Here is a 23,925-nt window from a genome sequence, read left to right as displayed (position 1 = left end):
ATATCTTTTGTTATACCGTTAATTGGTTAAAGAGCATAAAATATGTGACGATACGAAGAAATAGGATAATAAGAGCCGAAAGAACATATGTACTATGTAAATCGTTGGAAGAAACGATTGAGAAAGACTCGAGGAAAATACGAGTGATTGTTGAACAAAACTGGGAACAAGCGACAGGGAACCAGAGGACAGTTGCGACGAGTCTGACTAAGGCGGGGCTCGCATATACCGCGAAGAGAGGTAAGCGGTTGAATCGGATTGGATTGGGGCGCAACTAGCAAGCGAGCGAGGAAACTGGTTTGGTTTTGTGGGGCTTGCACCACTGCACCGCTCTTTCAGCGAGACAGTCCAATTTATGCATTACGGCTATGTAGGCACTACACGATATCAAAACGCTGCGCCCGGGCTTACTCCACTTACTGTCATCATCGTTGCAATATTATCAGAACTTTGCAAGTGCCTACAAGACTAAATTCACTGCATTACATCTTCTTTGGTTCTACAACAAAGTGTTTATATTTTTTTAAACATATTAGAACACAGTGGCATATAATAAACCGCGAAAGTGAAGCGAGATACACAACACGTTTGAACACGCGTTAACATTGGTGGAATCCGGAATATGAATTTTATATCAGTTAGAGGATTGTGACTGTTTTGTGACGTATCTGGTGCTCCGTCATATAATTTGCTCAAAATTAATACTGTGAAGATTTCGAATCTCGTACAGGTACCATTATTTTTATATTGTATAATCGTTTCCTTTATTTCGTCGCAACGAGAATCCGAGTACATGTTTTCGTATCAAATATACTTATTATACGTACCTACGCGTATACTGATTTTTCATGGAGTCGTCGTATTTAAGAGGTTATGGTATTTGATGCCGACTCGGTTGTTGCACCTGTGGGCAACTTTTTTGCGTTCCTGTTGATTTCTTTTCTTTTTCTATTTATCATTTCTTAAAAAGTAATATAGTAAAAATATTTTATATAACGTATGTATATACGAACACGAGGCACCCGGAGTTATCGTAGTGCTCGAATATTGTCGATACGAAGTAGAAATTCTCGCTGGAACTGAGGATTTATATGCAATCACTTTTTACTATAGAATTTCGAATTGGAAGAAGTTTGTGTAATTATTTAATATTTTTTATTCAGTACTTGTGGCGTACGAAAGTAATAATTTCGAAAAGTAATATGGACAAAATAGATTAAAAAAGAGTAAATTTTAATAGGCTCGTGTGTTTCTATTTTTAGTTTAATTCAATTATTCTTTTACTTTCATACATTTCAACTCGAGTTACCATTGAAAATATTAGTATTTTCGTGTTTAAATTCTGCATATCGGCTGAAATGAATATATTTATTGGAACAGTGTAAAAGTTCGTTAAACATAACGAACACATATGTATACGCTGCCAATATTCCAGAGGCATTCCGTACATCCGGAGATTGTATTGTTTTGAAAAAGGAGTCGAAGCGAGTGGAAATATTTAGAAAAACCAGTATATGAGAATGATTAAAATTCACATATGGAAAAGGCTACGTAATGCCTTGTGTACACGATTCAGTTGCGAGATTCATTATTTTATACAAGTGCATACTACACGGTCAACTTTTTCTTCTCGGTTTTTTGCACGAGCCAATCAGAATTCGCGAATGCGCCTCAAAAGAAAATGGCTAACTCGTGTCGCTGGGTTCGAGCGTATCTTTGCGCGTCGTTTTGTGAACCCCGTAGTCTGCAATCACGTTGACGTCTATCGCCATTTCCTCGCAGGAGGATTTCGTTCATTTACTTTCTAAGGTATACGCAACTTTTTCGGCCGCAAGACTTGTGAATCTTTTTTGTTGGCGCACTTTTCTAACAATGTGTTTCTAAACGCGAGTGGAAATTCATTGATTAAAAAGGCATGTGTTGATGTTATCGTGAGTGCAAAAGTGCATCGCATTCTTCAAGAAATATGGATGCAGTTCCATTGCCGGCCGGCAAGCTACACGCACAAAATTTCAATTGTAGTTCTCTCGGGTTCTAAGTTGTGTTTTATACGTTCGAATGCATTATTTCAGGCTATTTCGTTCTGATAATTAAATTATCGTGCCGAAAAGAATTCTTTTATGAACGACAGAAATTTTTTTTACTCTAGATTTCAAATTGAGGAATAGATTATAAAATGTCATCAATGATAAATTAGGAAAATTGAACAAAATTTTTTGATTTATCGGTTCCTTGTACGTCGAAGGATACGTGATATTTTGAAAACAACGTGGCTTCTGTTCGTTAACGCGGGAAATTGTATATTCCACTCGTTATGTGGTGTCGGAGGCAGATGGTCGGACCTTAGTTTCGAGTGTTCGTTGCGTTTCCTGTATTTTTTATATAGTCCATTTTTGCTTAGGACTCGCGAGAGAACTGTTCAATTTTTACGTATTCTTAAACATATCTTATGGTTTTTTTTACGTCAAATGTAATTTTTTAATTGTTTTTTATTTTTTATGATACGTGTTTAATCGATCTTTTATACAAACAGTATTTTTAGCTGAAAAGTCTAAGATTGCATTACGAGTTGTGTTAAAGCATAATTTCATATAGGTATCTGGTAGAAGTATTATTTAAACTATACGAAAAGCTCCAATAGTTTACTGTTTTGCTATAATAAACGGGTCATGTCATTGTGTTGCGAGAAATATGTTTCATGAGACTAATAATATACTTAATGTCGATTTTGTATTTTCGTTTATCGATATTAGATATTATTTATGTATATAGTAGAAGAAAATGTTAGAACGGTACATTTTTAAAATATACAAAAGATAACATAGCATAGAGAATGTGTTAAATGTTACAGAACGAATAGTAATTTAATAATTTACCTAACATTTTATATGTAAATACATGTTTCATTTTGTATCATAAAAAGTTACGTCGAAAGTATAATTACTTTTTCTAGCTATGGCAGAAGGAAATGGGGAAATAAAAATGGAAGAAAAACAGTCTAAAGAGGAAATGGAATATGTAGAAAGAACAGAAGACTTTTCAAAACTAATCCAATACGGACTGGATGAAAAAGTAGCTGCAAAATTGGATGAAATTTATAAAACAGGAAAATTAGCTCACGTGGATTTGGATGAAAGAGCATTGGATGCTTTAAAGGAATTTCCTGTCGATGGCGCGTTAAATGTACTCACACAATTTCTGGAATCAAATTTAGAACACGTATCAAATAAATCTGCGTACCTTTGTGGTGTAATGAAAACATATAGACAAAAGAGTAGAGCTGGTCAAGGCACTAGTACCAGCACAACTCCTAAAGCACCAGACGAGGATAAAATAAAGGTAATCTTATATCTTGTCGATACAGAATTTTTACTATTACATTTATAAATTGCATGGGTGGTAAAAAACTGTATGAAAATCTTCCAGATGATTCTCGAAAGAACCGGTTATCCTCTGGATGTAACAACGGGACAAAGAAAGTACGGAGGGCCTCCTCCAAACTGGGAAGGTCCTACACCAGGAACCGGTTGCGAGGTAAGTAAAGTTTATTCGCGTCTACCTTGATATGTATTTCCCATTTTTAAAGCGAAGGTACAATTGGAATTAATTTTTTGGTTTTTATGTCAAATACGCGGTTGTTTTTTCAAAGGTGTTTTGTGGAAAAATTCCAAAAGATATGTACGAAGACGAGTTGATTCCATTGTTTGAAAAATGTGGAAAAATTTGGGATTTAAGACTAATGATGGATCCAATGGCAGGTTGCAACAGAGGATATGCATTTATCACTTTTACTAACAGGGAAGCAGCACAGCAAGCTGTTAGGGAGGTATGTAGACATTCTCTGATTTCTTTATTATTGCGTAGGTACGTGTTTGTGAAGCGTACAAATTCTGTTACCCTAGTTTACGATATCTTGCTATGGACAGATCGATTCCCTTCACTTTTATTTACAAAATTTTTAGAAATGTTACAAAATTGTTATTGCTACCAAAATATGTGGTCATTCGAAATGTTTAAATATTATGTATAGTACTTTTTTTCATCTTTTTGTTGTTTTTCCATTTCATGGTTTAGAGATTATTTTATTAAGTTTTTCATTCATCATAGTCGCGCTTGATTCAAAGCGAATAAGTTCAGTTTTGTTCGTATAAAATTTTAATTATCGTTTAGCTTTTAATATTTACTATTTCGTTGATTAAATATAATAAACGAGTTTTATGGTATTAAATTCTGCTCTACTTTCTTTTACAATTTTGCATTAAACATTTCGAACGAAGTTTTTCATATTCCCATGTGGCTTGTTCTATGTTGTCACTTGCGTTTTCTCGCTTTTTTTTCCGGTAGTTTCAACGCAAATGTCTTAGCATTGTTTCACTAATGGTAAAAAGTAACGAAATTTTAAAATTCAATGTTTTTAGTTAGGAACAATCCACATATTTGTCTCATATGCGTACATATATGTCCCTGACCATCGATTCATGTTTAAGTACATAATTACATCCAACGCATTCCTAAATATTTATAAAGTACTACACTGAAAACAGTAAAACATTGATGCACACGCACACGCACACGCGCGCACACACACACGCACATATATACGTACATACATGGATACATACATACGTACACGCCGACAATCAATAATATACGCATACTTACATGCATAAAAACGTATGCACGCGCGTATACATGCACATATAGATACATATACCATCCATACGCTCACTCACGCACACACATACTATACATATACATATACATACACACGTACGTACATACATTAATGATATCCTATGGATGAGTTTCTTTTTCCAGCTCTCCTCTTTGCTCAGTGGGCAAAATTGGGAGTGGAGAACCTTCCTGAATAATGACGACGAAAAAAAATAAAAAAAAATAAATAAATATATATATACATAAATATATATATATATATATATATATCTATATATCGTGTGGTCTAATTGGTTAGGGGTATATTTACCTAATTGGTTAATTTTCATTGGACAGTGACAATTTTTGTAACAAAATTTTGAAAATTGGTAGGCTTAAAATTTGTTTACAGGAGCACATGATACGTGTACGCCGGTTTCCTATATTGTGAAGACTCGAGCGACAAAGCGCATGCCACTTTCTCGCTTTCATGGAACCACGCCATGTTAATTATTTCACTAAATTGCACATTTTGAAAAAATTTTCCTAAATTTTCTCCTGTTTGTCGCAATTACATAAAAACACGAAGTATCTCATTGGAACAATATTAGGCATGTGTCTGTTTTCTTCATCCCACAGCTCGATAATCACGTAATAAAACCCGGCAAGAATCTGAAAGTAAACATTAGCGTTCCTAATCTACGACTTTTCGTGGGGAACATACCAAAGTCAAAAGGCAAAGAGGAGATCTTGGAGGAATTTGGTAAATTAACAGGTAAAGTGAATTCGAGGCGTGTGTACCTACCTATCTACCTATACCTACCTGTCTACCTGTATTGTAACTTACGAGTGGTAGCTTTTAAGTAGTGGTTGTAGATGGTATGGAATTATGGAGCATCCAAGAAAAAAAGACGATCGCGCGTGTGACCGTGCGATCTGCGATATAACCTGTGGCACCTTCAGTTCTGGTCAGTCTCCTTGCCTCTCGGTTTATTAGTGAACAGTAACACCTCTCTGGTCCAAGTCTTCTTTTCCTCGCATATTTAGGTTGAGTTATGAGTTAATCGCTTCCCAGTTTTATTCATCATCATCATCATCATCATCATCATCATTATGTCCCTAAATCATTTCTTTCTCATTTACGTCCATTCATTTGCCTTTTGCTGTTTTCATTTTCTCTTGATTATTCTCACTGTCATCGCTGCCGCCGTTGTGCCGCTGTCGTCATCGCTATCATCAACCGTCGTTTAACCGCTACCGCTGAAACCATTCATCGCTACCATCACTGCGATGAATGTCATCCGTCTATCCTTTTCTTTTCCCATCTCCTTGGTCTTTATCCTACAACCATTTCTCCTCCTCCTTCTTCTCCTCCTCCTTCTTCTCCTCCTCCTCCTCCTCCTCCTCCTCCTCCTCCTCCTCCTCCTCCTCCTCCTCCTCCTCCTCCTCCTCCTACCGCTATTATAATTTCTGCTAATTTCACCCGAGTTGTCCTGATCTTATATGTATTTCACGGTCGATTCGTCGATCTTCTTGCCTATATCGATGTACGTCTTCGTGTTCTCTCTTTTGTTAGTAAAAATTCGATAAAGAGACGAAGGATCTGAAAGAGAAAATGTGGAAGCACCAGAGCACGATTATTCTTATCGTTGATCGTGTAGAATGATTCGAATTGCTATAAAGTACCGCGCGCTGTCTCACGTGGTTACTTAGGAGTTTCTCGCGACACACTAAAACGCGATTACATGACTGGGCCTCGAGCATGGGGGTATGGGAGATTTGCGTGGACCGCTGGGGCGTTTGGCTCGCTAACAAACGGACAGGCACTCCCATCTACCTACCCACTCATCCATCCGACCAACCCATACACCTGCTCATCAACCCGAATTACTAAGTTATTCCTTCATCTCTTGCCTCTACTATTCACAATTCCACGATCCTCGGTAAACATTGCTTGCCCCGACCCCGAACGTACGATATGTACAAGTCTCCCTGAAGGTCGCTTCACGAAATCCCACGTTCAGACAGCCAATAAGCAGGTGAAATTATAAAAGGCAAGCTTAATTGGCACTCTCCTTCCACATTATTCTTACAGCTGAATGATTATGAGATTCGGAAAGGGAAAAAGATTGGTGTTACCGTATCTTATAACAATCACCGCTTGTTTGTGGGAAATATTCCAAAGAATCGAGACCGAGATGACTTGTTCGAAGAATTTACAAAGCACGCACGTAAGTTGACAATTGTCCTTAAATCAGCAAGCAGTAACCAAAGGAAGTTCTATGGGAAAGATGGTGGGACAAAACTTTTAATCTCTTAACGATCGGCTGTTTTTACTCCATTTTGAGGTCAGACCTGTCAGATAGGTTTGTTTTCAGCCCTCTTGCATCGTTAATTAACTAGGCAAATTTCTTTCCAAAATTTGGTATATACCACGCGGTAAAGACATTTCTCACCCCTACATACATTTCGCGCGTGTTCTCGCAACAGAATCCCAACAAACTTTATTTTTAATTTCCATCTAGAATTCTTGGCTTTGTGATTCCGTTTTCTTCTTCCTTCATATTATTCATTAATTTTCTAACGAATAAAAAATGCCTGTAATCGACTAACGGTGTCCCTGTACTAAGCTGTGCCCCACAATCAAGGAAATTTTTCGTCGGTTCGTATATTTTCGCCCCTCTTTATATACGTGTATTTTAATTTCTGCTTCGCGTCTGTTTTTCTTTCTTTTTTTTTAATACCACCGTTCCACTATATTCCACGTTCGTGAAAGAAAAGAGATTTTTCTCATTCTCTTTCAATTGATTCTGGGACACATGAAATTACAAGAAGGGCGATAAATAGTAAGCGAGAACGTAGAAAAACAAGTAATGCACAGTGTCGTCTAAAATTCTAAAAGAGAAAATCGTTCCATATGCATATTACGATTTACTGGTCAGCGGTAGGAATACAACGGGAAAGTTTCTATTCTTTTCTCGAACGTTTTCACATTTCCAGATTGATGATTTGTTACCGACGCGATAGGTCAGATCAGAGTGATTGAAGCGAATGTGTGTGGTATTTCTCACATTTTCAGTGTGTGTTTGCATAGCATTCTTGCATGTAATATTAAAGTCTGGACACAGAGAGGAGATAAAGAATAAAAAAAAATGTTTTTTTAAATATACAAAGTGGGGCATTAATGTCGGATTCACGAGGCACATAAGGTGGTTAAAGTTGAATATACGAATTCATTGAAGGAAGAGATGGCGACAGGGCATCTGAGTTTTCTTAACGATACATTAAAACATTCAATTTACTCTGAAGAATCGAGAAACGAGCTGTACGTTTTTTTCTTTCTTTTTTTGTTGTTGGGAGGGGGTGTATTTTAAGACGAAACGTCGGTTTGTTTGCGTCGGACGCCTTGTTTTCCAAGTGCATACATACACATACATACACACATGGCACACACACATGAACATATATGTATACTCAGCTTTTAAACTGAGAGGAAGGAGAGAAGAACTATGTTTTAACGATAAGATCAAAGAATAGGTAGCGATAAATAGATAAATAACGTTTAGAAGCGAAACACTTGTGTTCGAGTATTCTTACAGAAGTTTCCTTGTTTAGTCACGAAGATCAGTTTGTTACGATATCCATCGGTCGTGCGTACAAATCCCATACCTGACTCTAATCGAAAACCGTTCGAACGAAAATTCTGTTTCCTAGCGTCGATTTTACTATGGATTCGTGATTCAGTCGCTGCAGTGCATGTAAATTTTAATAGCATGTCAACTATTCTATTTAATGATTCTACATTCTGTTTCAAATCGTATTACATATCCAACGAGTAAAAGAAAGCGTTACGCTTTTGCAGAGTACGCCGATAATATTGTTTGTCTCGGTGGATTTGATTAGCCGACATAAAAAGACTTACCGTTGTGCCGTATTCATTAAATACGAATAGAGCTTGGCATATTTTTTTTTCTTCTAACAATTGTTAACGATACTCCTGCGTATCAGAGTGCTTTTCTAACGGTTACGAGTATTCCTATGGTTTTGTTTTTCCAGGCGACACAACGATGTTCGTTAGTGTTTCGTTCGGTAACGTTTACTATCTTTCCCACTTCCTCTGTACTTGGATCCTGAAAAAGGTTTGCCCGTTCAGCTGAGTTTCGAACGAAAATAATGTTTCGAGCGATAAACTGACCAGTACGTTTGCTATCCTCGGTCTACGAGTAGATGTTGTGTCGAGTGTTTTTTTTTCTTCTCAAGCTTTTGTTCGTAAGAAGGATATCTTAAATGCGGGTTTTTACACTTCCAAGAAGAACTACGTGTGCGTATATACGATATGTACGGATGCATGTTGCGTATATAAATACACGTATACACGTCACGTGGAATAACACTCGCGCGTATACACATTACGATTACGGTTCTATCATTATAATCGAACGACAATTTCGACAAATAACTAAAGATTAATCTTCAAAGAATCTATATTGTCAGGTTTTAAGAGTAAAGTTACGTGTGTTCTATTTACTTTGTTCTTATGGCCTAATAATATACGATATTTGGACGTTTATCGATTGATATTCGATCGAGTAAACGGAAAGTACTTTGCTTTTATTTTATTTATAAAGATTATCCGTAATGTAATTCGTGTACGCGTTACAATGCGATTACGAGAGTTGGTATGTGTGCGGGCGTGTTGACGCGCGCGTGTCGGGTGTATGGCTATGTGTGGTGTGTTTTGTTTTATACACGCGTGCGTATGTACTCGCCCAGGGACCTGACAGCTACATATATATACGCTGCTGGTACCACGTACACACATCGCGTTTTCAAAATACGTAAGAGATATTGTTTTTTTTGTCCAAGTATCGATCTAGCGGGAGGGAGGAGGGAGGAGGGAGAAGAAACACAATTTCTCGCATGTGACGGATTTTTCGAACAGCGCGTGTGCACGTGGTACCGTACATGTGAGTATCGGTTGCGAAAAAAAAACAAATGGAAAAGTAATGAAAATGAAAAGATGTCATATTTTGTGTGTCGAGGTTTGACAATTTCAGAATCAGAATTTCGCAGTGAACGAACGAAAGTTTGAGACTTTGGCCGTGTGTTTACCGAGCTGCGAACAAATAAATTAAAGAAATAACTGTATGTTGCGTGTTCGACGGATAACGAATTGTTGGAATGTAATTTGGAGGAGTTTGGTAACGCGGCAAAGTCGCGAACACTCGTATTTTGGCTTCTTTGGATGACAATTTAGATACACTTTGTGCATCAGTAGTATAAAGTTGGAAGAATATCCGAATGCTTTTTAGGTAAAGATAACTATCTTTGACGCAAAACGATTATTTCCCTTCTCGATCGTGCTGTCACTTTATTATCTTTCGTGAAACAATTCCGATATTTCTTAGCGGTCAATCGAAGCGTTTACGCATAATATTTTTAATCTGATATTTCGATACATCATACGTATTATCGAATTAGCTAATTAGATGACAAATTTGACACGTTTTAATTTTTTGACAACTTCTTTTTTTCATTTCCTTTTTTTAAAATGTTTCTTTTTTTTTCTTTTTTTTTCTTTGACCCTCAGTTTTACTTGTTTCCCGTTTTTCCATCCTTTCTATTTTTTGTCCTATTTATTTGAGTATCGCTAACGCCGATAGCATAGTTAAATAGTATTCTACGGACACTTTTTTTACCGTGTCGAAGAAAGTACGAAAACTCAACCGGCATTAAATAATCGAGTGTTGCAATTTTTCTTATTCGCGCTTATTTCTTCAACTTTCTTTCATTACCATTATTATTATTATTATTATTATTATTATTATTATTATTACTATTATTATTTTCCTTTAAACGTAGATGTACATATTCGTTATACTCTCGTCGTATCCGATAAATTTTATTGATCGCTTTTGTATAATTTTTCGTCGTACAGCTGGCCTGACCGAGGTGATTATCTACAGTTCACCGGACGATAAGAAGAAAAATAGGGGTTTTTGCTTCTTAGAATATGAATCTCACAAAGCAGCTTCCTTAGCGAAACGAAGACTAAGCACCGGTCGCATCAAGGTGTGGAGCTGTGATATCATAGTCGACTGGGCAGATCCTCAGGAAGAGCCAGATGAACAAACCATGTCTAAAGTAAATACAATATGACGCTATAAGGGGCAGAATTTCATTTGTTTGTCAACGGTGGTGTCAGTGAATTTATTTATCTATTGAATGATGTGTTTCAGGTGCGCGTACTGTATGTAAAGAATTTGACGCAAGATTGTTCCGAAGAAAAGTTGAAAGAGTGTTTCGAAGAATACGGTAATATCGAAAGAGTGAAGAAGATCAAGGATTACGCTTTCGTGCATTTTGAAGAACGAGACAATGCTGTTAAGGTAAGAATTGTTTTATCGATACAATATATCCAGTTAAACCTTCCGTCCTCACATTCTTTAATATAGAGGTTTCTAAACTTTTTTTGAAAGCTTACGGCCTCCGAAATTATTCGTACCTTTGTGCGCACTAGATGACGGATGAAGATGAAAGTATCGATACCAGCATCGTTCGCTGCTCGTGAAACGAAACCAAACGATTAATTGTGAATGTTTGTTTCAGGCAATGAACGAACTAAATGGAAAAGAAATCGGAGGTTCTCACATAGAGGTATCGCTCGCGAAACCACCGTCCGACAAAAAAAAAGAAGAAATGCTTCGTGCAAGGGAGCGAAGAATGTTACAAATGTTGCAGGGTCGGAGCGGGTTAGTTGTTTCAAATAGTTTTCAATAATTTTGTTTCGGATTAATTGAATTTAACGACGCAAGGATCTTTTATTCTCTCGTCGCAGCCTTTTGTTTACACATTAATAATAATAATAATAATAATAATAATAATAATAATAATAATTTCCATTGTAGAGGTTCCCCGTCGCATCCGAGTATGATGGGAGGACCGATGCCAGTTCGCGGACCTGGCCAGGGTCCTCGTGGCACTGGTGCAGGTATGCGAGGACAAATGGGACGAGGCGATTATGGTAAGTACTGATTAAATTCTTTATTAATCGCGATTCGTTGGTATTTCCAGACCTACCCAGAAACTCTATTTTATTTAAAAAATATTATATATATATATATGTAATAAAAACACAATTTGATCGCATTTCACCGTCCCCTTAACAAATACTTTTGTAAAAATGCAACGTGTACGCGTACGTGCACGTGTTTGTTCCCATCTAATGAAATAACGGTTTGTTTTCATTTTTTTTCTTTTCGCTTGCAGTCAGTTTTCGTTTACGTTAGGCTTAGACCATAACGTTGTTTTACGTATCGATCCGGTATTCGTTCCTTTCTTAATACTGTCATCAAATTGTCGTTTCTTTAATCGATATATAGATTATGCGCTCAGATGATGCAAATACACTATACAGTTAGAGTAAGATGTAGTATATATATGAATATGCAATAGAAGTGTCGTTTAAATTGACTAGAATTGAAAGAATTTTAATTAGCGCACGTAGAATGCTAAAGATAGCAACGGTAAAAGAATTAGATACACAACGATCAAAGAATTTGCCGATAAACTTATCGATAGATTTAAAAATATTAATACTTTATTTTTCAGATTAAATAAACACAAATCATTGTTAGATCATTTATAACGATGTTTTATGGTAATGTTATGTAACACAAACATCCCGCATGCTTTTGGGGATTTTTCACTATCTCACTACATACCTTGGCTTACGCGCATGACACGTCAGAATCTTTTTAGAAAAGCAAATGTAACAACGGCAAATGACAGTACCATCTAAAATATTTTCATCTTGACTTCTATCGAGAAAACCACGTTCTCATTACTCGACATCTTCGATGATTGCTGTCGTACAGAAATCTTATCGTAGAAACGAATGTAAACGAGTCGTAAGTCTCAACTCTGTAAATGTAGAAATGATTTTTACGTATCTCGATGCGTTTCGTACGAAACTTATGTAAATTTCACACTGTATCGTGTTGGAAGGTTGTAGTGAGAAAGTGCTCAGATGATGGAACACTCCTATTTCATTAAAACTAGTATTTTTTTTATTTTTCTATTCGTACAGTGTTTTTTAAAAAATTGTTTATCTCGTCGACTGAATTTGGTCTGAGCCTACCATTTTCATTTTTTTCAATTCGGTTATTAATTTCTTTGTTATCGTTACTTTCGTCGGTATTTGACGCGTAATTTTTAAGAAATATCGTGCAACGAACCAAACTAGCAAGCTATTTTAGAGAAAATTCAGCGAGTTCGTATTAATTGAAAATTTAACCAATTTTCTTTCATGTACTTTCATGCATATGTACGTTCATACATACGTATGTATGTATGTATGTATGTCAGGTGTGGCTTAACGTTGTAATAAGAGCACCTTGTTGCCTTACCACTACCACTTCCTGTGACACCTGTTTTCTTTTTTTTGTTTATATATATATCTATATCTATATATCTATATATCTATATATAGTTAGATATATAGATATTTTACAGAAAAATAATTGCATGTGTATTGTTTGTTTTGTATTTACGTATTATGGTGCCCTAGTGAGAGTTATTTTGCGGCAAGTGTACAATCACACGCATTGCCAACGACTTGAACCTATTATTTTTGTTTTTATTTTTCCCATTTTTTGTTTGTTTACGTTGTTTGTTCTATTCCAATTTACTTAAGCGTGTGTATTTCGTTGATTTTGTATGCATCATAAATTCAAAAATTTGTTTACAGCTCTCATGGAAATAGGTAAGATGCGATATCGAATGACGAGTGGAACGTAGTAGAGTACCATCTGTAGACTTGTGTATTTTTCCCCTTTTGAATTATGCTCAACGTTGAGAACATCGTACGCTATCGGATCCTTGAAAATTGAAGAAATACCGAACATTTATCGTTTTCATATATATGTATACCTTTTTTACATTTTATACCTATTTGTTAAATTTCAAATTAAATGTAAAATGTGTACGAGCTTAACAGAGGCTCGGTCCGAAATATTTCGAAATTTTCGGCGATCCGTACGAAGCGTAGACTCTATCAGGATACGTGATGGTGGTAGGGTAATCGTTGCGAAGTTTTTTCTTTGCCAGTATCATAATAAAAAGAAAAAGATATTTAATTTTATATCACGATGACTTGATTAAACCGTTTTATAGTTTGTTTTCTGAGTAACGATCGTAACGCTACACGGATTTACGAAATTTTTCTTTTCTTTTTTTTTTCTATTATTGGAGTTTCAAAACCATCTTTTCCCGGCATGCCTTTTCTTATACGAAACACAAGTATTAGTTTTTGAATAAGTTGTCAATTGGATATATTATCGTGGCTAAATTTGGGTCTATTTGTAATGTGTGTTTTTATAGATTATGATTACGAGTATTACGGTTATGGGGATTATCGAGGTGGCTACAGTGATCCATATTACGATGACTATTATCGATACGAAGATTACTATTTCGATTACGCGCCGCCTCCGCCACCTGCCAGAGGGAGAGGCAGGCAGCCTCAACCGGTGGGTCGCCTTTTTTAATCGTTCTAAAGTCGTTGCCGTTCTTGAATCATTATTACTTTTAATATGATTCGTGTATGTATGTGTGTGTGTCTGTATACGTGTATATACATTCGTTCGTATACATGTGTATATATGTGTATGCAAATATGCACACATCAGCGGTAGTTTGACTGTGGCACAGTGTTCACGGATAATCCCAATTACATTACATGATCCACTTTACATCTCCAGAAACGCCTGCTCACTTCATCGTTTACTAAGAGAGTGTTCTCTTTCATTCTTTTAATTTTATTTATTTATTTTTTTTTCTTTTTTTCCCTCTTTTTTTTCCTCTTTTTTTTTTATTTTTTTTTTTTAACTTTTTCCTAACTGCCGATGTAAGTATACGTATAGGCATACATGTGTACATAACTTAAAAGCGTGTGTCTGTGCATACGTAGCATCCCACCTACGTATAACTATCTATAACATTCTTTTTGTGATGCGTGCGCTATTCCTCACGTATGTACGGCTGTATGTTTGTGTTCTGTTTCATGGGCGTGTGTTAATATGAATGCTCTATACATATATGCATACACGAGCGTGTTTGTTCATTTTGCGTGATGCATTACTAATAGTACCAAGGACACGCGAGTTCGGTATTAGTTCCGAACGAGTGGAGGACGTTGCACTGCATTTTATGCATTAACAGTGTGTACAAATTGTGCGGAGGAATAAGCGATTAATGAAATTGAGTGCAATGATTTTTTTGACATTGTTTCTCTGTTGCGACAGGAGAGAGAGCGAGAGAAAGGTGTGTGTATGTGTGTATGTGGTTGTGTGAGTGTGAGTGTGAGTGAATGAGTAAGTGAGTGAGTGAGTGAGTGAGTGAGTGAGTGAGTGAGTGAGTGAGTGAGTACATTTATGCCTGTTGTGTGTACACGAATAGCAGAGAAGGATTGAACGAGAATGAAAGTGTCGGAGGAAAGTGAGTCGCACACTGTGCGTGTTAACCGTGTACGAACCCATTTTTAAGTCCTGATTACGTGTATCTACTTACTAATATCATTGCTTACACTAACGTAGTCCTGTAATCCGAACACATTGCCACTTTCAAATTGCTTGCCAATCATATCTGAGCCATAGTAGACCCATTCTAAATTTTTCAACGAAAATACAGCCGGGAAAAGCTATTAGAAAAAGGAAAGTAAGAGAGAAGTGGAAAATAAGTAAGACAAGCGGTCAAACGAAGTTACGTTGTTTACGAGAGAGCGAGAGAGCGAGAGAGAGAGAGCGAGAAAGAAAGAGAGGGGGACGATACGTAAAAAAGGCTTAAATGATTACGAGTCTCTCTCTCGAGTTTTTTGATCCTCCTCCACGAGAAAGGAAAAACAAGGTTGCAAGTGTTTTTTTAGCGTCGTAGGTTTCCCTAATTACTATATGTCCATCACATTTATGTAAACGTTTGATGAAATTCCAGCCGTAGGCAGAAAGCACGTAGGAAAAGCTCGTATTGTCTTTGTGCGTCAATGCGTGAAATATATTTATGTATATATTATGTATGTACATTATATTTTACACGCGACTACACACGCGCGCGCACAAATACATTATGTGTACGTAAAAATGGCGTTCGTCGAGTCGATGACGTTCAATGAACATGTACGTTTGTTTTCTCTTTCCGCAGAGAGCGACGTGCGTCTCGTGGCTCGGATATGATACGCATAGATAGATATATATATATATATATATTTGTATGTCAAGTTGCAGGGTTATCCAAATACCGTAAGAGGGCATTGGGCACCCTGTGAACATCATTACGACAATGCCATCATTACTTTAATTTGACCGACTATAGACTCACCGACTGACTAACAGAGTGATTAGATAGATAGATAGATAGATAAATAAATAGATAGATAGATAGATAGATAGATAGATAGATAGATAGATAGATAGATAGATAGATAGATAGGTAGGTAGGTAGGTAGATAGGTAGGTAGGTAGATAGGTAGGTAGGTAGGTAGGTAGGCAGGCAGGCAGGCAGGTAGATATATAGATAGATAGATAAATACAGGCCGATCGATCGATTGCAATGAAAACTTTTTTCTCTTGGCAGCTTCTGCTAATGATGTGTATACACGATTATGCGTTTACCTCGACGCTGTTGTTGTATTCTTTGCATCGTGGTAGTGTCTGTTTCTTCGATTTGTCGCTTCCAAAGAAGCAACAATTTTTTCGTACTGAATGTGTATCATTTTCGTTATTCGTTATTTCGGTCGTACGTTTACCTAAGTTTCTTCATCCAAGTAGATCAGACGCTGATGCAATTCCTATTATTATTATTATTATTATTCTTTATTCTTTTTTTTTCTTGTTTTTTAAATTATTGATCGATTCGCTCGATCAGAATATATTCTTCGTATTGTCGTTTAGTGCGTAGTTATGATTGAGATGATACCGTAATTCGTTGTATTATTCGCTTGTTTCGAAAGATTATTTTTATCTTCGTTTAACCTGTTTCGGAAATTTACGTAAACCGGTATTATTTGTATCTGGCACAAGTCGTTCGTTGGAAATGTTTGTTGCATTAGAATGTTGTCTTCTTTCTCTTACGTGTGTATGGCTGCGTGTACGAGTGCGAGTACGTGTCTACGTATTGACGATAAAGAACGATGCTGTTTTTTAATTTTTTCAACGAATTCTCCGACCAAACGAGACAAGTGTGTCCGTTTCCTTGAAATCGAGAAACACCAATGACAAAAGTTACGCCTGTTTGTAGTATCTTGTGCGAACATATGAGTCGTATAGTTCGAGTACGTTCTGTATCGGTCGCAAGATGAGAAAATTGGTGCGTGCATGTGCTTTGTTAGGTTTTGTACGTTTAGATCTGTTCGATGTGCAAACAATTTTACAGTTATTTCGTAATAGTAGGAGGAAAAAGGAAAAGTTTTATCGAAACTCGCGCCACTTCGAGCGTGTACGTGTAACGAGGATTGCGCATACACTAAGAATCTATAAAAAGAAATGGGAGAAGGAGATTTAAAAGTCAAATATACATTGTTGTGTACATAGTTCGTGCAATAGAAAGAAAGTGCGGGCGCACGCGTGCGTGCGTGCGTGTGTGTGTGTGTGAGAGAGAGAGAGAGAGAGAATCGATCGAAAGAAAAGTTACGATCTGCTAGCCGGTGTTATTAGTAATCGGTAGCATCGATAATAAAATTTTGATGGCTGTTGCTTGCTTCGGTGTACAAAGTACCGCTTACGCTTAAACTACCCTGCTGTTGTAATGTTGCGCCGCTTATTTAAACCTTGATTTGTTGAATTTTGTTCTAGCTGACAGTGCAGTAGGTTGTGTCGCTTAAAGTTCCCTCGCCAACCCCATACAGTTCGCTTTTCGCTTTACTACATTGGATAACTCTGTGCTAATACTACTACTGCTGTCTGTATAAAAAAAAAACAATGTGGTTAGTAAGATTTGGTTCTAGGTGAATCCCTTCTGTTGCATCGTTTTCTACTACATGCGTCGTATCGACGCATATATATATATACATATATACATACCATGAGCATCTGTCTCTCTCGTCCCATTTACCTTTTAACTTCCTCTGTTTCTCCTTGTTTACATCTATCACGCAACGCACATTCTGTCTTCGCCTATCCCTTTTTTTCTGAAATAATGTGTCAGTATATATATGTATATAAAAATACGTTACACACACGTAGGTGCAGTACAGACATACGTGATACGTATATTGTGTATATGTACATTATGTTGTTTTATATGTATATAACGTGCGTGACGTCTCACACACAATTATTACACTTACACGCGCGGGCACAGAGATTACATGTATGTATACTTGTGTACCTAGCTACCTGTAACGTGTACGGTGTTTTGTACATAATACGTGTATATATATATATATATATATATATATATATATATATATACATATATGTATATGTTTTAGCGAGTATAGAACGTTATTATACAGTAATAGGATTTAGTCGATCAGCCTCGTAGGAGGTTCTGACGATCGGTATGAAAGTCAAATCAGTTTTGCGTTGCATCGCGATATCGTTAGGGTTAGTTTCACGAATAGACGGTGTACGGATATTACGAAAGATAGAAAAAAGAAACCCGTGATATAGTAAGAGCATTATAGGATGGAAGGAAGGAAGGAAGGAAGGAAGGAAGAATTAATTAAAATGTGATTAAGGAGAAATGCGCGCGCGCGGGATGTGAAAAAAGTACGCGATTAACGAAATCGAAAGAAAGTAAAGAAAAGAAAAAAAAAGCGAGAGAAAAGTTACGCTTGGAGCGTAATAATTATCAGATGGGGTAACGTTTGGGTGTGTGTTATTTGGTCAGGCTGGACGTGGCCGTGGAGTAGTGCCGCGTGGCCGAGTCGGTGGTCCGCAAACCCGTGGGCCAGTCAGGGGGGGACGCAACCCCGCAACTTCAGGGGCCCGTGGGGTCCAGCGGCTGTCCGCTCGTGGGGGGGTCCGCGCCAAGGGAAGTTTACCAGGTGAGGATGGTCTGTATCTCCACAATTAAGTTAATCATCCTTTTACACTATTATTATATTTAGCCGCTTTTCTTATTCTTTTACCGCTTACACTACTATTTCTTTCTTTTTCGCGCTATCGTCATCATCCATATTGCACTTATCACACTTTTCGCTTTTTCCGTCGGTTTTCATTTCCCGTTCGATTTGCTCGCGGACGCGATCCCGAATCCAAATTCGAATCCGTTCAAGTTTCCAACATGGCGACATCCCGTAACGTCCATGTAATTGTTCTCCACGAATTCTTGTCCCTCGTTTCCATTTTTGCAACAACTTTCATCAAGCCTTCAGCTGTGATACGTCCCGCGGGTTATATACGACCCACGTCTTTATAATTAAATATTTCTTTTTTTCTTTTAACCGAAGGACAAAAGTATAATAGTAACGGTATTAGAAATAAAAAGTTTGATTCAAGTTAGGAGATGTTCGCACATGAGTGACAAATGAATGACTACATGCCATTCGCAGTTAAAGGTTTGATGACAACAAAGTTCTTTAGTGAAAATCGAAACATACCTATGCGCGACGGATAGGTCTGAATGTAGGATATGTCTGTTTTGTAAACGCTTATTGTTTACGCATTTGTTTAACCACGATTATTGTGCTGGACGAAAACTCTTTATATCAGTCACGATCGGTTATTATTTCGATTCTCATGAACAATCATACGTAGCTCGTAAATTGCAAATTTTGTCAACGAGTGTACACGATGAACATGCGATTGGATCTCTAAAACTTATTTTGTTCCATTCAGGTTTATATTTCTTAACTATTTTGCAATAATAATAAAGAATTTAACTCTGTAATAAATTATAAATGATTCATTCCGAGTATGATGCATCGCACGAATCATCTTGTATGCTAGACGAAGTCGGTATAGTATTTTAAATAGAGAATCGTGTACGTGGCCATTATCGGCATCCACACTCTTATACTCTATCCTTTCCAGATGTGTTTCTATCCTCGATTATTTGAGAAAGCGATCGATCGTTTACTCGATCACTCTCGCCAATAGTCGGTCCTCCATCGATCCGATCCAATCGTCGATTCTCCAACAATGTTTCCTTCCATCGAATTCGTTGTCCTTCCAATCGATATACGTATAGTTTTGTTTTCTTCTATCTTCTAATCTTAGTTGATCCTTTCGATCGTTGCGTTATTTTGTCGGTGAGCGAACGGGTCGTACACAATTGTGTTTAGTTATAGCAATTGGAATCGTTGTTCCAGTCTCGATACGGTTCTTTTTACTTTTTACGACAAGAACATAGAATCCACACAGTAACGCACGCACGAATTCCGCCTTTTCCAACCGTCAACCGACCGGTTAGGGCATACTTGATGGACTAAATACAGCGATTTTGTATAATTTTCTTTTTTTATAAATGCTGCCGATGGGCGTTAACGGACCATTCAAAATTCAGTTTTAAGCGAATTGCTATATTTGCTCCAACAATTATAATGTTCGCTCATTTAGGAGCGAGCCAGAACCGACGAGAACGAAGAAGATATTTGGTGGTGGAGGAGAGGTGTGATGAGAACGGTGCGGGCGGCATCGCGTGATCGTTAACGTGACGGGCGTTTTTATTTCTTTGTTTCTACAGCAGGTAAACGAAAATTTGACGGGGGTCACCAGAACCAGGGGGAATCTAAGCGTCGCTTCCAGAGCAACTGGGGAAACCAACCCCTCGCCCAACAACCACTGGGCAATGCGTACGGATTGGCGAGTGTGAATGGTGGTAGTGGTGGTGGTGGCGGTGACATTGGATTCGGAGGCAGAACCGCTACGCTCGGCGGCGTTTCCGACGAAGATCACGAATGGTATCAAGACTCATACCAGGCGTGGAGCTAACTTCTGCAAGTCTGTGAGTGAATACGCACGTACACAAGCACGCACGCATGCACGAACGAACGAACGAAATCAACGAAACAACAACCGGGACGGGAATCGAACGAACAAATACGTACGAGACGGAAGGGAATACAACAAATATCGAGAACGTTGCTGCGCAACAGAAGAGGCAGAGGATAGCGACAAGAAGGTGGAAGAGAGGTAATCGGGAAAATAAACACGAGGAAAGCGAACAATAATATAACGATGGGAGGGATAAATGAATAGAGAGATCGATGGGAGGGAATGGAAGTTGATTCGCTTTATACACATTATTTACTCTATCGATCTGATGATTGTAAATGTTTTCGTATATATTTAACAAAACCGCACGTACGAACGGAACACGAACGTAAAGAATTAATGCGCGTTAAAGCATCGTGCTCTCGGCGCCACCACCATCGCCCCGCTGTTGTTGTTGTGATTACGTATACAGTGATGTGCCACTGGGACTAATTATTACATCGGAGTGACCACCCAACAACCCACCCCGTACTATTATTATATATATATATACACATACATATATATATAATACGATAATACTAAGTACCGCTACTGCATTGTCACATTGTTTACTGCCAAGTGATACGAAGATCGGCGATGTTGACATCGGGATTGTGATGATGGATCGTATTAGTTAAGAGAATTCGCGAAAGCCTGCGGTTTTATTATGCGTCGATTCGATTTTTTGAGTCTGCGCGAAAAGGAGCGTGTACGCTTTCGAATAAGTCGAAGTAAAGAAAAATCGCGTTGTACGAAAGAGAGCGAGAATGAGCGCGAACGATTGAGAAACGGGGACTGAAACGAGCGTGTCGTTAAAGATCGTTCGTTGAGCAACAGCAGGTGTTTTCCCCTATTTTTGTGGACAAGTTAATGGGCGCGAATGAGATATTGCTATTCCGCCGGTACTATACCGACACGTTTGGATCAAATTTTTGCCGCAAGTTGAAGAAGGAAGAGGGAACAGGTGTGTACGTGTTAATGGATGCACGTGTGCGTTGTGTGTGTGTGTGTGTGTGTGTGTATGTATGTGTGTGTGTATGCGTGGAGCGCGCCAAGCGCCGCTAGACCTTCTATTGTTGGTCTATAATGTGTACAGTCAGTGAAACTATTATTATTATTATTAAGGGTCAAACAGGTTTTACGGATACGAAAAATGAAACGTTGTAAATCAAATTTCTTGGGAGTGTCTATGGAAAGTGTCTCACATTCGTTCGGTTATGGTAAAGGAAAGGAAGGAAGGAGGGTTTTATATATCGGGTATAATATGGAACAAGAGGAGAGAAAAAAATTAACGGTGAAATTAATCGGAATAGAAGCCCAATCGCGTAGGAAATTTTTCGATGACGGTTCCCAAGTAGCGAGAAAATTAGAAATCTAAATTATTAGTCTATTTATTATTTATGTCTATCTTTTTTTTCTTTTTTTTTTTCTTTTTTCTTTTTTCTTTTCTTGTTTTTTTAGTCCAAGGACGATAAAAGGACCGTTAAACACGGACGGACGTACAAGACGAATAGAGAAAAAGTTTAGCTTAATACGTTTCGTTTTTATTTTTGTCATAAATTTTACTGTCAAAATTTTTATGTCGCATTTTTGCGCGATTCCTGCACCACGTGCAACAATGTTTTTTAGGAACGACGATTGACTACCGAGTTTGATAATGATAGTCACGGATTGATTTAGGATGTGTAAAGTGTACGCAACGTTTACAAATGCATGAACACATACAGCACACATTTTGAGTGTTGACTCGTTGTTATTGTTAGCCTGTTAGTTAATTAGTAAGAGTTGTAAGTGCGGGCTGTAGTTGGTCCCTGTCCCTGGAGCCCAGACACCCCCCTGTTCTGGAGAATATTCGAAAAAAGGAAAACATAAGTAGAATCCAATACTATTTTACATGCACCCCCGAATTATGACGGAAACACAGAATCGGATAAACGACAAAAAATAAATAAATAAATAAAAAACAGAGGAAGAAAGATTATAATCCAGTTGTAATTGAGCGACTGCGCATATATCACCGTATCGTCTTATAGTACAGCATCGACGAAAGAACTCTACCGTGTATTTTGGCCCCATCGGACATTGCACATCAGTAGGTTCGAAATACGCAATTTCATACGGAAATAACGAAAGGAATGATAAGGAATTAAACGCGTAGGCAAGAAAGCACGATTCCCATACAATGAAAGTACGAATCGATCGATTCCCTTCGAACAAAAAGAAAAAAAAATTATCTCGATGCGGATCGATTGTTCGCGAACTCTCGTATTTATGAGCATTTTGTTACATTTTATTCACATTTTACTTAAGTCTAATTCTTCTTCGTCATCGATACTGTTTTGGTAACGATGATAGATAACTATATCTAGTAATATAACGAATGAAAACCCCTCAATTTTACTTCCTGTCCCCAGTCAATGCGACCATTGTTTAAAGGAGAATGGCGACGGAGAGCTTTAGAGAGAGGGAAACGGAGGGGCGAGGGAGAAAAAAGCCAACAGTCGAAAAGAAAGAAATTGATCATATCTATACCGATCAATATGATTACCTTTCATTCCTTTAGTCCCCCTCCCCCATAAACTCATTATTCACTTACCGTATTTTATACCTACCTACTCTACTTACCTACACACCCTATTTATAAAAAACATAATATTGAGGATATAATAATAATAATTAATATTAACGAATATAATAAGGATGATATTGCTAATCAATACTGAGTGGGTTTTTGTGACACGATAACGTTTCACTATAAATTCTGGTTTTCCTGCGAAATTATAATAAAGGAAGATTAATAAACATATGTAAGGCAGGCAGGCAGGCAGGTAGGCAGGCAGGCAGGCAGGCAGGCAGGCAGGCAGGCAGGCAGGCAGGCAGGCAGGTAGGAAGCAAGCAAAACAAGAAAGTAAGAAGGAAATAACGAACGGACGGACGAACGAACGAACGAACGATAAAAGAGTGTAAAAGTTCAGCTTGCGGGGGGCAAGGAAGCATAACTGGCAAAAGCGGAGGCAGTTCACGGTGACGAGACTTTAGACTGATCTAGGTACTAGCGTTACGATATTGGCCCTGCCCCAGCTTCGAGGCACCCCACAATATTATATCACTTACCCTTCGCTATTTTATACTTTGACCGGTGTGGCAGCTGGGGTGCCTGGGGGGTTATCGGTCGCATTTAGGATAATGCACCACTGTGGCTGACGATGCTGTAGCCGCAAGCGCGCCCTTTTACCCGGTCATTGCCCTAATTCGCGGCACACATCCTTGGGAACTTGACTCTTTTTGGTTGGCCCGT

At 37.8% G+C, this 23,925-nt stretch overlaps 1 protein-coding gene across 9 annotated transcripts; it reads left to right on the top strand.

The window, feature by feature from the left end:
• The first annotated feature begins 273 nt into the window (after nt 1-273).
• LOC122403964 (heterogeneous nuclear ribonucleoprotein Q-like) lies at nt 274-23,536 on the top strand. Of its 9 annotated transcripts, XR_006259665.1 has the most exons (13): nt 1,870-2,018; nt 2,954-3,339; nt 3,427-3,534; nt 3,650-3,826; nt 6,749-6,884; nt 10,592-10,797; nt 10,893-11,042; nt 11,263-11,405; nt 11,562-11,677; nt 14,035-14,183; nt 18,538-18,703; nt 20,335-23,455; nt 23,496-23,536. XR_006259665.1 is itself a non-coding variant. In XM_043407796.1 (12 exons), the coding sequence occupies exons 2-12, from the start codon at nt 2,956-2,958 to the stop codon at nt 20,580-20,582; spliced, it is 1,983 nt and encodes a 660-aa protein (XP_043263731.1). In that variant the 5' UTR covers nt 274-730; nt 2,954-2,955; the 3' UTR covers nt 20,583-23,536. The 9 variants fall into 9 exon arrangements, 8 of the variants coding, with proteins under 8 accessions (XP_043263731.1, XP_043263732.1, XP_043263730.1 ...); XM_043407796.1 differs by lacking the exon at nt 1,870-2,018 and adding an exon at nt 274-730 and having other exon boundaries at nt 20,335-23,536; XM_043407797.1 differs by lacking the exon at nt 1,870-2,018 and adding an exon at nt 1,690-1,809 and having other exon boundaries at nt 20,335-23,536.
• Nucleotides 23,537-23,925: the final 389 nt, after the last annotated feature.

Source organism: Colletes gigas, unplaced genomic scaffold (assembly GCF_013123115.1).
Source record: "Colletes gigas isolate AHSC1104 unplaced genomic scaffold, ASM1312311v1 Colletes_gigas_Sc00087, whole genome shotgun sequence".
In the NCBI taxonomy this organism is placed as follows: domain Eukaryota; kingdom Metazoa; phylum Arthropoda; class Insecta; order Hymenoptera; family Colletidae; genus Colletes; species Colletes gigas.
This window is presented reverse-complemented; position numbering and strand designations above follow the sequence as displayed.